At 35.7% G+C, this 13,696-nt stretch overlaps 1 protein-coding gene across 1 annotated transcript; it reads left to right on the forward strand.

The window, feature by feature from the left end:
* Positions 1 to 859: 859 nt before the first annotated feature.
* LOC104627023 (tau-tubulin kinase 2-like) lies at positions 860 to 13,343 on the forward strand (the record flags this gene model as incomplete). The annotated part of the gene is made up of 5 exons (XM_010295105.1): positions 860 to 1,015; positions 3,588 to 3,735; positions 10,014 to 10,087; positions 11,119 to 11,259; positions 13,239 to 13,343. Coding segments are annotated over exons 1-5 (624 nt in total), but the record flags the coding sequence as incomplete, so codon positions are not given.
* Between the last annotated feature and the right edge of the window lie 353 nt (positions 13,344 to 13,696).

A 13,696-nucleotide genomic window follows, 5' to 3' on the forward strand; every position in this document is an offset into this window, starting at 1 on the left:
CCCAGAAGCAGTACTTCCAATTGTTCCTTGTGGAACTCTTCCAATATCCTGCTTTTTTTTCCACCATTGAAGAGTGGCAGCTCTGTATTATGATTGAATGATATTTAGTTGTAACCAGTTTAAGAAAAAAATGTACACATTCTAGAAGTTATGTAAAGATTTGCAGCTGAAATTTTTTTTCAGTTTTCAGAATTTTTGCTGTTCAGGACCTTGGTCTTTGTAATCATGAACACCTACCTGGAATAGGTGGACACGAGCATTTTAAAAAAACTATGCTCAATTAAATTTAATTTTAACCTGGACATTCCTGGAAAAAGACATAAAATACTTGTTCCTCATTGACAGCCTCCCTTCCCCTTGGTCTCTGTATCTATTAGCATTTGTTTTTATCCTCTGTCGATGCCTTTTCTTGTCCCTCTTTTTTCCCTTTGAAACACTTATTATAATTCTGACTTGGAGAGACTTGATTGTAACAATAGTTGTTTTTAGGTAGGTTTAAGAATGTCATTCAATATGCAGTCTTAAGTGAAAGTACCAAGATAAAACATACTGGAAATTGTACGCTTCAGACTTAAAGCATGCATAGAGAGAAGAGTGGAAGAATGGAGAGGATAGAGAGAATGAGTTTGGGTATGAGATGCTGAATGCAAAGAAGAGAAGCTGGAAATTAATGTACAAAATGTGAGAATGTGGTGCAGGTGTAAATGAGGGTAACGTGGTCCTTGTCAAGGTAAAAGATTTTGAGCAGATATAACAGGAGTCCAGTATTATTGAACAGCCAACTCCTGAACTCAAAAGCAAAATGCAAGTGAGCAAAAGGTGGAAACAGGGGTGGACTGCCCAAGATTAATATGGAGACATGGCCTCTGTGCGTTGTATTGAATATATAAGAAAGCCAGAGTTCAGCTGGCAGTTGAAACTGGTGAGGGATGTGAAAAGCAACAAGAAGGGCTTCTACAGGGGTGTTGGGAACAAAAATATGACCAAGAAAAACATGGGCTCATTGCTGAATGTGGTGTGTGACCCAGTGACAAAGGGTGTGGCAATTTCCCCCCCCCCCCCTACAAAGAGAGGTTGATTTGTGCCTGGAATTATTGACTGATGTCGTTATTGGATGTATGCTAATGATTCTGGTGTACTTTATCTGAGGATAGAAATTGATCCATTTATCATATTAGTGTGGTGGTGTGTTATTGTTTTGTGGTGGGTTTTTTTTGGTTTGTTAAATTTTTTTAAGCACACAAGGAGGGAAAAGAAAACAAACCCTTCAAAGGCAGTCTTTCTCAGTCTGGCCGTTTCTCAAAGGTGGTAAATAAAGTTATATGATAAAGTGCTGTAAGTTTGTATACGGGTGAGGATGGCTGTGTCACCTCTTTCTTCTTCCCCGCTCACCTTTTTCACCATGCATTCTCACTTTCTTGTGCTTGTAGTATGCTGAAAATCTTTGTGCCTGTGCTGAAAACTACAGTCAGATCAATGCCTGTGTTTAACTGTTGGAGCCCTGTTAATAGCTCAGAGCTCAGGCAAGATAATGGCATTACGAGACCAAGAGGTGGAACGGAAAAGCACAGACTTAAAATGGCCAAATTAGTCATGAAACTACATCAAGAGATGTACATAGATACAAACATACTTAAAACCAAAATAAAAAAAAAAATATAATCCTGATAAAACTTGCTATTTTTCCCAATATGTAGATGACACATCTCTCTTTTCTGTAAGAACTAACACTCTGCATATATAAAATACATCTGAACATAACCAAGTTACATTGAGTATTTCATCGGACTTGAAAGGTTTCTATTTCTCACAGTTTGTCATTATTTCAGAGTTAATCATAGATTCTTACCTGAGTAGTATCTTAAACAAGTCATGTCCAAAGACACAAACTTCTTATTCAGGATTTGTGATACCCTGTGCTTGAACTTTTTAAATTCTTGAAATATGTAGGTTAAAAAGTAACAGGCTTAAGCCTGTGTTGGTAGGATGCATGTTATGCTGCTCCAGAGAAAGCATACAACCTGTGGAGGAGATTGCATTTGCTAACAGCTAGTGTGCTCACTAGAAAGAAATGAGCATGTGAATTTGTAGTCAATAGGTGTTGCACTAGAAGCAGATATTTAGGTGGGTTAGTTCTATAGGTCTGAAAATGTGGTATGCTGTTTATCCTATGCACTTTTTAAAAACTGGCAATGAATCGTCCAGAAGTGAGTAATCTAGATAATGCTACGTATCTTGGACCATATTTTCCTCATCCTAAGAATACTGAAATAGCAGTTGCTTGCGATGGTAAAAGATCTTCAGTACAGAAAATGCATGATGAAATACTGAGTACTGTTGTAATCTTACAGAATAAAAATTTTGTGTGATATGACTTGAAAAATGCAAGTAAACAATATGAATATTTTATCTCTTACCTTCTTCCTTATTCTTAGGGGCCTAGGCTATTTCAAACATTCTTTTTCCTTCTCAGTAAGATGGATGATTGTCTGGGCTAGGAGACATGAGATTTATTTCAGAATCTGGAGATAGGTTAGCATGTTGCTGATCTCTAGATCCCCAAAATGTTTAGATTACATTTAATACAGTGTGGTCATATAACCTTAGCAACTGTATGTTTTCAAATTACATTTAGATAACGATGTCAGTTCTTTCAAGGTAGAATATGGTAAAAATACAGTATTGTGTGTTTCTTAGGGTAAGTTCTTTTTGTTCCTTTTCTCTTTTATCAGTTTTAGAATGGTAGATACAGGGGAGATCACCATATGAAAGCGTTACATGAAATACATTGATATTTTTGATACTGAAAGCCAGACAAGCCTCTGTTCCCTGTGAACGTTTAAAGCAGAGTGAAAACACAACTATTAATATTTGCACTGAATATAGTGCAAACTAATTAATACACCAGGAGCATTCTTTTTACCTCTAACGTGGATGAAACTTTCAGTGGGACAAGTTTCTTTAGTATGTCTGTTGGTAAGAATGGTATTGGTAAACCGTAAGTATATGTGAGTAACATTTAAAATATATATTCAAAGATAGTCTTAGCCATTTCTTATCATTTATGATTTAGCTGTTATGTATAAGTCACTGCATGTAATAGAAAATGCTGTCTCTCTTCAGTAAGTCCAAGAACTTTTATACCTTTAGTATTCAGCGTGTGTATTTCTGAAAAAAGATGGCATATTTTAAAAACATCACTGAGCATTTGTATTTGACGGCCTCTGGTAGTAGTATTTTCCTCTGTTTGGGGAAAGACTTTATTCAGCATGCTGACTTTGGTCAGATTCAGGCTGGGAATGCTAGTGCACTATTCTATTGTATAAATAGAATTCTAGATACAAGAAGTTTAGTGCAGATGGAGATCAGGTGTATCAACCTGTTTTCCTAGGATTCTTTTCAAAACTGTGGTTAACAATACCTTTGTAGGTTATTCAGTAGCTCTTGTTATTTTAAAATCTATCAGTAATACAACAGCATTTGCACTATGGCAGGCAGTGCAAAGAAATATCGATGTTTTGTTTCCTTTATTTTCTTCTCCCCTCCTTTAAATCTGTTTTTATTCTTTCTTTTTGTGCCCAATATAGTTGAGGAAAATAGGAGGTGGAGGATTTGGAGAAATTTACGATGCACTGGACTTGCTTACTCGGGAAAATGTTGCACTGAAGGTCGAATCAGCTCAGCAGCCAAAGCAAGTACTGAAAATGGAAGTAGCTGTGTTGAAGAAATTGCAAGGTAGGGCTGTACCCTGGATATGCCAGAAGTAGATGTCAGTGTATCTTCTTAAAAATCATTATAATCTCTATTTAGTCATAGTTTGAGTAAATATTCCCCATGTTCTGTGGGTTATTGCTGAATGGTTATTAAAAGTGGAATAGAAGCTCTTTCAGCTTCTGAAAGTTTTGCTACAATGAACCTTTTCTTTGAAACAAGATGACATGAAAATAAAAAGAAGAGCAAAAAGATTAAATTACTGCAAAACCTATGCTCAGCTGTTGCTTATTCTGGATCCATATCTTCTTACCTTTTCTTGCTCTAGACTTTGGTGGTGGTGGTGTTAGCTTTGTATTTCCCCTTCTAAGATGGTCACTTTTCTTCTGTACTATCTAGCACTGAGTATTTGTGGGTCTTTCACATAGCATCCAGGATAAGAATATTTGTATTTCTTTGCCTTTGTAAGTATTGCCATGAATAATTCTAACGTTGAAATGGGAAACAAAACAAAACAACACAACAACAACAAAAAAACCAACCAAACAAAAAAAAACCTTGAATAAAAAAAATTATTGGCATGTAGAGTCCTGAAATACTTTCAGGGTTCAAGTCCTTGACGATTTAGAATCACGGCTTTGAGTAATCACTTTTGATGTAGCTTTAAATACTTTAATGTCTGAAGCTATCAATACAGATAAATATGCAGTGACTTCCCTTCATTGCTTTTCACAACATAAGATTATAAAAAGAAAGTTTAAAGGGTGACTTTTTTATTTAAAAAAATTATTTTGCATTTGGAAGATTCTGTCAAATACATCTGTCTCTGTCAGCAGCCTGACTTTTCCAAACTCTTAGTCTGAATAAAACAAAATCTGCATGACATATGGTGCTGCCTAATCTGCAGTAAAGGTCACATTGCAGCAGAAATCGACAGCCTCTATAGTTTTAAGAGGGCAAGCGTGTCACATGCTACAGTGTTAACAATCTGTTCCTATATTTATATCTTTTTTTAAAGAATTTCACAAAAATATCTAATATTACATAGTTGAGCAAGGAGATTCAGGGACTGTATATTATCTTTCTTTGAATTTTAGAGTTTCTAGTCCAGAGATGAATAGTTAATTTCAGTATTACCAATCATAGATTTCGAAAACATTTGTCTAACTCCTGGGTTTTTAAATGCTCAGAATTAATTTTTCACCTTTTTTTTTTTTCTGCACACATGGGCTTGTTTATATTTTTAACAAAAACGAGCACCTTTAAAATGGTATAGGTGAAGCAGCTGAAGTAATAAGGGAAATATTACTAACTGAAATAAAATATTGGAATTTGGTAGCACTACAATGCCAATGTATTTGTAAAAACATAGCCTTATGTATGACTGCATAACTGGAGTGCCTTATAACTTTCTACTGTGAATTTAAATCTAGTGAAGTTTGAGTTAAGATGTTACAAAAATACTTTTCTCTTAGTAAAACTTTAAAAAATATTTTTAAATACTTCTGAAAACCAAAAATACCTGCTGAAATAATGAAACAAAAGATTTGTGAATAATTGCCATAGGGCCTTACAGAAGTTATAATTTTCTTATCAGTCTTTCTTTGGGAGTAGAATTCCTTTAACAACTCAAGTCTTCCTGCAGAGGAGTCTCTGGTTCTACTGAATCATAGGAAATGCTGTCTAGATGAAAAAAGCAGAGTAATGAAACACCGGAACAACAGATCCAATGAGGCAAATAATCCAAATAAAGATCTTTGTTATTTATTTTCTCAATATTATTTCTCTGAGAAAACAATAAATAGAAGGTTTTATATAACTGAAACACTGATTTTGTATGAGACCTTCAGAAGGATCTCTTTTGCCAACCTTCCTTGTGAGAAAACAATCTAAATATTATTCCTTAATTTCTATGTCTTATTATTCTCTTGCGCAGTTAAAAACCACCACCACCACAACAACAACAAAGAAAAAAAAAAAGAGTGATTCTGTGATAGTAACACTAGAGGTGACCTTTAGTCATTGCTGTGCAAGTTCCACATTACAGTGTAACTGCTCTGGTTTTAGATTGGGAACATTGTAGATAATGTGCGCTGGCAGCCCAGAAGGCCAACTGTATCCTGGGCCACATCAAAAGAAGCATGGCCAACAGGTCGAGGGAGGGGATTCTGCCCCTTTACTCTGCTCTGGTGAGACCCCACCTGGAGTCCTTCGTCCAGCTCTGGAGCCCTCAGCACAGGAAAGACATGGATGGACCTGCTGGAGCGGGTACAGAGGAGGCCCACAAAAATGATCAGAGGGATGGAGCACCTCTCCTAGGAGGACAGGCTGAGAGAGTTGGGGTTGTTCAGCTTGGAGAAAACAAGGCTCCAGGGAGACCTTATTGCAGCCTTCCAGTGCTTGAAGAGGGCCTATAAGAAAGATGGGGACAGACTTGTTAGCAGGGCCTGTTGGGATAGGACAAGGGGTAATGGTTTTAAACTAAAAGAGGGTAGATTTTGAGTAGATCTAAGGAAGACATTTTTCAGCGCCATGAGGGTGGTGAAACTCTGGCACAGGTTGCCCAGAGAGGTGGTAGATGCCCCATCCCTGGAAACATTGCAGGTCAGGTTGGATGGGGCTCTGATCAACCTTATGTAGTTGAAGATGTCCCTGCTTATTGCAGGGGGATTGGACTAGATGACCTTTAGAGGTCCCTTCCAACACAAAGATTCTATGATCAGGAAAGTGACAACAGTAAGAGATGGGTCAAGGTTGAACCTTTTGCATGTATTGAGATTTATAGTTTGCACAGATACGTAACTTTATTTTTACATGGCTATATTTTTATCCATACCTAAAGGACTTTTATTAAATAAGATTATGGTGGAGACCATTTTATGCTTTACATAAAATCTTGGCTTCTAGGAGCCATTTCCATTAATTTTTCTACCTTCCCAAGTTTTCAGTGTGCAAGAGCTAAAAATATGAAGCGGAGAGAAAGTCAAGAAAAATGGGCAAAAATGGGGAGTAGAAAACAACTTTATCATTGCTTTTTGAAGAATTTTTTTTTTATTAAATGCTTCATTTACCATGCAGAAATTTTTCTTATTTTTGACAAGTTTGTTTTTTTTTTTTCATACAAATTCAGAGCAGGTAAAATTGTAAACAGTTCTTTTAGAATATTTCTGTAACAACCTTCTAATAGCATACATCCTCTGAGACCAACTTATATCTTGTTCTTCTATCCCTTTTTGGCGTGTATGTATGTGTATATGTATGTATATAATTACTATCCTTTTCTCAAAGGCCTTATGTTCTCATACTTTCAAGGTGCTCTAGTTACTTTTGACATAAATGATGAAGGAATGTAATTGTCATGAAAATAATTTTTCTTGCAAATATTTGGAAAGTTTGATCTATGAATAGTATGTAATGAGAGGCAGTGAGTTGACAGTGTAATTCAGAATTCTCTTAATGTGTGGATCTGAGTTTTTTTTAAAAAAAATTATCATGAACAATTTCTGGGAGAATTATGAAGAAACAGGCTTTTAGCAAAGAATTAAATAGGTGTAATATGTCTCAATCCAGCAAAACGGCTCTTCCAGTCCTTATTAGAGCTAGGTGCATTCTCAAGGTTATAAACATGCTTTTGAGTGTTTCTGAATTAGAATCTTATTTCACAGAAACTGTAAAACTGAAATGAGAATAGCTATTGGCAGAAGTGCAGGGATGTACTATTTTTTATTATTTTTCCTTTCAGAATTTTGAAAATTAAACCAGGGTGGTCATTAATTGAGGAGGTGAAATGAGTCATGACTTTGTAGGTATGAAGTACAGTGAATAACGAAAAACTTCAAAGAAACTCTTGTAAGACACTGATCTAGCAAAACATGCTCAAACACGTTAGTAGTTGTATGACTTCTCTCTTAATTATGAAGGAGGAGTATGTTCACTGAAACAGCCATTTATTACAGAATAGTCATCAATTGCATCTTTGATTTCCCCACCCCAATGATGCTGTCTCCTGATTATTCTTGCCAGAATACTGTTTAACTCTTTAATCTCTGCTTTTATTTTTCTTTTTTTAGAAGAAATCTGCTGTGACAGATGGTTGTTTTGTTTAATCATGTTGTTAAGCCATCTGTTCCCACAGTCAGATGGGAGAAGACAGATTTATCACATCTCACTCAGTGAGAGTGAGACTCACTCACTTGGTTTCTGTCTCACACAACCTTACAGACTTCTCCCTCACTCATTTAGAGCTCTCTAGCATAATTTAGTGATGGGTTGCATCTGGTGTAGTCTGAAAAGCTAGCTGTAGTTATACACTGCAGCCTGGGGAATGGTATGTAGGCTTCATACCCTCCCTAGGAAGCTTGTCAAGGGCATAGTTGTTCACTGCGGCCTATTACCAACTTCTCCCCCGCTCCCCAGTGGTGTGCCTCTCTGGTGTGAGAAAATACTGTTATCTCGCTGAGGAAAAAGGCACTGAAGGTATCTGCAGTGGTATAATAGCTGTGCATAGCCATGCTGGGGTGGCGGAGGATCGTGTTGTTTGCATAAGGTGTACAAGCCCTACTTCTGTCCTTTCCTATTTCTTCAGATTTTTATAAAAGTTAGTTTCCAGAGAATTTACCACACAACTAGAGTTGCTGCTCCAGTTAAAATGGGGTTTCTCTAACCAAACTGAGTTTTGGGCATTTACTGAGTTTGTCAGATGAAATCTGACTAATCTATGTTTCTCTGAAGATGTTCCTTCAGCACACCCACAGTGGCTGTAAAATGAATCACAGATATTTGAGATGAGACTTCATTAACTGGAAACTGCAGTGATGAATATACAAAATTTCATCTTGACAAATTTGCTGCAAATCCTTTTCTTCATAAAGTTATACTGTCTGTAAATATTGCCTGTCTTAAATAAATGGGTAGAAGGAAAAATTGGAGGAAAAGCAGTGATACTTACAGCTTAGCACTTATGTGTTTGCAGAAGTTGTACAGATTTCTTTTAAAATAATTTTTTAAAAATAAATTACTTTTGAATCCTGTACCATTTTCTTTGTTTAAGTGGGCCTATCTGTTTTAATTGTGTGTGGCAGGAAAGGAGGCAATAAACAGGCAACCACCCTCCTGTCAAGTGAGAATATTCAGAAGTTGTAGGCCCAGTTTTAGGGTTTTGATGGAGCTATGAATGTAGGAATAAAAAAAAAGTCCCCCCAGATCTGTAGCTAGCAGTAATAGTGTTTTGAAAGGAGCTTTTTGAAATTTTTAGTTGCTTTTTTCCTACCACTTTTTTTCTATTTATGACATTCTACTAATCCTCAGAGTGAAGAAATTCATGAAAGAAACCTTAGGTGACAAGAATTTTACACAGATTTAGCGTCCACTTGTGACCATCAGCTTTCTCTTGGCTGTAGCTTCCATGTCAGGAGATAAGGTAAATGGCCTTAGGGACTTAAACCCTATAGTTCCCTGTCCTGTCATAGTATGCAGTCAATAAAGGATCCCAGCTTCTCTCCAAGTCAATGAACACAGATATCGAAATGACAATGAGGTTACATTCCCCTTCTGTTTCCCTACTGCAGTCTTTGGCTTGCCTTTTTCTCTGTTTACTTGGGAATCTCATGCTTTGACTTACAACTGAAGGATAGTAAGGAGATTATTTTTGACTAGCCCTCTTCTCCACAGTTTGCTCATAGGGCAGGAAGAGGCTTTAAAGAAAATCGGCTTAAACCACACTGTGATTTTTATTTTTTTCTAAATATTACAGTTCTTTTATCTCTGCTTCAATGTACCTGAGCTGAATTTATCTTTTGTAGCTATACAGCAAAGTTCATATTCTGGAGAAAAATATTCATAAATCAGATTAGTTGAATTACATTTTCTACAAATTTTTAAATAGAAAACATGACCTGCAGGTAACTACTACTGTTTTCTTTCAGAGCAGCAGCTGCAGCTTATAGAATAAGAGGAATGGTGGCTAGGAATACTGTCTATAACAAACCATCAGCTTTGCAAGAGAATAACTTTTTCCCAATCCAAAGCGCCGCAGATTTGTGGGCATGTAGGCATGTTGCCATGCATGTCGTCTTATGGAAGAGTGATAGCTGTGGTGGGGCTGCATATTTTATCGAAGAAAACTTTTATTTAATTGGGGATACAATTGACATTGGTTTTACAGCTATTGAACTATGAGGGACTTAGTTTATCAAACATGTCTAAAGAAATATGACTATCTCTTCCAGTAATTTGCTAGATATTTAAAGGGGTAAGCCACAGAATGTCATTATTATTGGCTAATTTGCTTCTTTTTCTCTCAGGAAAAGATCATGTCTGTAGATTCATTGGATGTGGAAGGAATGACAGATTTAACTATGTGGTCATGCAGTTGCAGGTTAGTGTATCAAACAGAGCTCAAAGTTTACTTGTGTGTTTTGGTTTGTTAGCCAAGCATATATGAAAATACCAGTAAAATTTTAGAGGATAGCAAATTAAAAAAAAACCTCAAAGATCATGATGCATAGTAGTGAGCAAACCTAAATTGAGCATATCCTTATATCTTTATCGTTTGATATCCTTTCCATAATTCTCTCAGAAAGGAGAAAGTTTGCATCCTCATAAAGACCTGACTATTGAAAGAGGGAACTGTGATGTCTTCTGAGATAATTCACATTCCTTTGAAGTCTTCACTTGAAGATAGTCTAAAACATGATATATTAGTCTGTGCATTTTGTTGGCTTTTTTGACGACAGTGAAAAAATACCCTTTGCAAGTTTAATTCACTTTACTGAAAGAATTGTTCCTGTGAAAAGGGATAAAATGGATGATGAGCACTTAAAGTTGTGGGATTAATATCCTTTATCATCTTGGTGAAGACGAATACTGGAAAAAGAAGTGTGCTCTAGTTCATACTGCTGGTCATCTGTTATTTTGACAGACCAACAGTTCTGTGATGTCATGGGGGTGTATTTCCTGCATAGTATATATTTCATCTGTTTGGTTAAGTCATCCAAGATATACTGTATAATTAAATAAATTATGTACTTGTCCTTCAAGAGGTGAGTGTAAAGAAGCCTTTGTGAGCATTTTCTCAGTGGCCTTTCAGTTGTGACAGACATAACATTAACCAATAGTGTATATACTAGTCTTCTAATAGAGATTAGTTTACTCATAAATAAGATGGACCAGAAAGATCCTAAGATTCATATTTTCAAAAATAGATTCTAAATTTAATGTTGGAGATACTCGGGGACATATACTCATTACATTTAGGTGAGATGTGTTATCCTTGAATATGAAAACAGGTAATGAGAGTATTTTGTGGTTAACCATAAACAGCTAAAGAAGAAGTAGGAAGACTTTATGCTAATCTGTGAATCTTGGTATTAGAATTTTTTTATGAAAATGTCATTTTAATTTGATCAGGGTCGGAACCTGGCAGACCTGCGTCGGAGCCAGTCTCGAGGAACATTCACAATTAGTACCACTCTGCGGCTTGGGAAGCAGATTTTGGAATCTATTGAAAGTATTCATTCTGTGGGATTCCTGCACAGGGACATAAAACCGGTAAGTCTGCCCGTTAAAATCAAAACAGGCAGGTAATATGTGGTCATTAGGTGGCTGCATAAATAAGAATAGTTCCATACTAGATGTTAAAATGAAAAATGATGAGACACAGAAAATTGAATGTTTATTCATCAGGTAGGACAGATTTTTTTCTATTAATTAGTGTTGGATTGCAACAACAATAACTTCGGTCTTTGTCATCATTGTCTCCAGTTACTTAGGCCTCCTTGCAATCTTCTGTAGTTAAAACTTCCAGCTCTTATATGTAGCGTCATGCAATCAAGAGTATTTGCCATGAGATATGATATAATGGGTTTGGCTAATGGCAATTAGTATCTTCACATAATAAATCTAAAAGAATAGATACTAACTGTAGACTGTTTTTATAAGCTCTTTAATAGCTTGTTTTTTGCGATTTAATATATTTACAGCAAACAAGGAAAGAACAGACAGACTGTAAGAGAAAACTATTCAATTGTTTTATTGTGCAATTCTAATAAAATGAGTGTTGTCAGAATGTCATGAGAACAGTGCCTTCCTGATAGCATCACATGTTTGTTCTTATTTTTCTGTTTTTCTTTGAATTTATATCTGAAATTACATAGGCTATTTTTAATATTGCTCTGTATTAACAGTACCATTAGAACTCTGAACTTTCAAAATTTGTAAATGAGGAAAAAATAAGTAAATCTTAGTTTTCTAATAGATGCAAATATGGCTGGTTATATCTGGCATATATAGCTAAATTTCCTGTCAGCTGAATGAAGTTTACATAAAACCTCTGATAAGTTTTTGTGCATTAGGCAATTTTCATTTTCGTCACTTCTTCCTTGCAACTTTTTATGAAACTTGTACTCTCCTTGACCCATCCTCAAGACTTCATTTAATAGGGAAAGGTCTCAGAGGCAGTGAATGTCAAGTGAAATAGGTGAGGAGGAGTTAGCTGGAGCGCAAAATTTTAATGATGAAAACAATTCAAGTTTTGAGGGAAATGTGTTCCTTTATGGCTGGCAGGATGGACTGGGGACATCTTGTTATCTAGCTGTATCTCTGAGTCTATGGGCTCAAGTAGGATGGAAGTGGAGAATGCTGTTAAGGAATAGAAAAAAAACAGAAAACTAAATGTTGAGCCAGGGTAAAAAGCAATGTGAGTCAATATGTTAGATTCATAAAAGAAAGAATTTTTCTTCCCCTTTAGGAGTTAAGTTGTGACTTACACATGCAAAAGAAGGCATGATTTCTTCTAGCATGCAGTTTTCCTGACTTGAAAATACAAGTCCATTTTATCTTTCATTATATATCTTTTAGATGGATTATACTAAAAGCAAACTTTGTGCTAAGCTGAAATCTTGAAATCTTTGGTTATTTGCCTCATGATGAATTAGGCAATGCTGAAATTGTTCCATTTAAAAATAATGTTGATTACACTCATTTTAATTCATGGTTTTGATTGGTTTTTACCTTTGACATTGAAGCAGCTGTGAATTTCAGATTTACTTAGAATAGTACTGCTGTTTCACTTAGTGGAAAAAGAAAAGTAGTTTCTCTAGAGTTAGTTGCATTAAACTTCCATCTTGCTCAGATCTGTAGTTTTAATTCCATTTCATAGAACTTGTTTTTAGCTTTATCTTTTTTTATATCATGTAATCCTTTTTAAGGGGATTTGGTGGGGAAAAACTTGAACAGATTCAGACAACATATTCAAACATTATAAACTAGCAGTGTTGAAGAATTTTTCTTTAAAGGGCTAACATGGAATGTTAATCTATAGAGGCAAATAAGAAAATGTACTGAAGCTTTTCAGAATGAATTACCTCTGTAAGTCCTCACTCAGTTTCCAGCTCATGGAATACATGATACATAATACATAACACATGGATTTTCTATCATTGTGTTACTGCATTAATAAGTGCACATACTGAAGTGTGTGTGTGTGTATATCTATCTATCTACCTATCTGTATTTGTTTTTCTTCCTAGTCTAACTTCGCAATGGGACGTTTTCCTAGCACCTGTAGGAAGTGTTACATGCTGGATTTTGGCTTGGCACGGCAATTTACCAACTCATGTGGGGATGTCAGACCAGTAAGATTTTTTTCACAGTTGTCAATTTGATTAATTGAATGTGGTAATATGCTGTCTTTTGTCCGGAGAAGCATGGGAGTTGCATTAAACTGGTGCCTGATCTAAACTTCACAAATATCATCCCAGGTCAGAAATGCCATGCAATTTATTGATTATATTAAAGAATGGCAGTTGGGAATGAATCGGATTTCTGATTTTTGGCTTGAGGCAGAGGTGTAGTGATTTTTTTTAGGATAATCTATCTTTTGGATCGGAAAATCAAGTGATAAATAGGTTTTCATTAGTTTTTCATTAAATATCAGAGTAATACACCAAAGCTGAATTTCACTTGGTATTATATATTGCATTAAAAA

This window comes from Phaethon lepturus, unplaced genomic scaffold, assembly GCF_000687285.1.
Source record: "Phaethon lepturus isolate BGI_N335 unplaced genomic scaffold, ASM68728v1 scaffold259, whole genome shotgun sequence".
NCBI lineage: Eukaryota > Metazoa > Chordata > Aves > Phaethontiformes > Phaethontidae > Phaethon > Phaethon lepturus.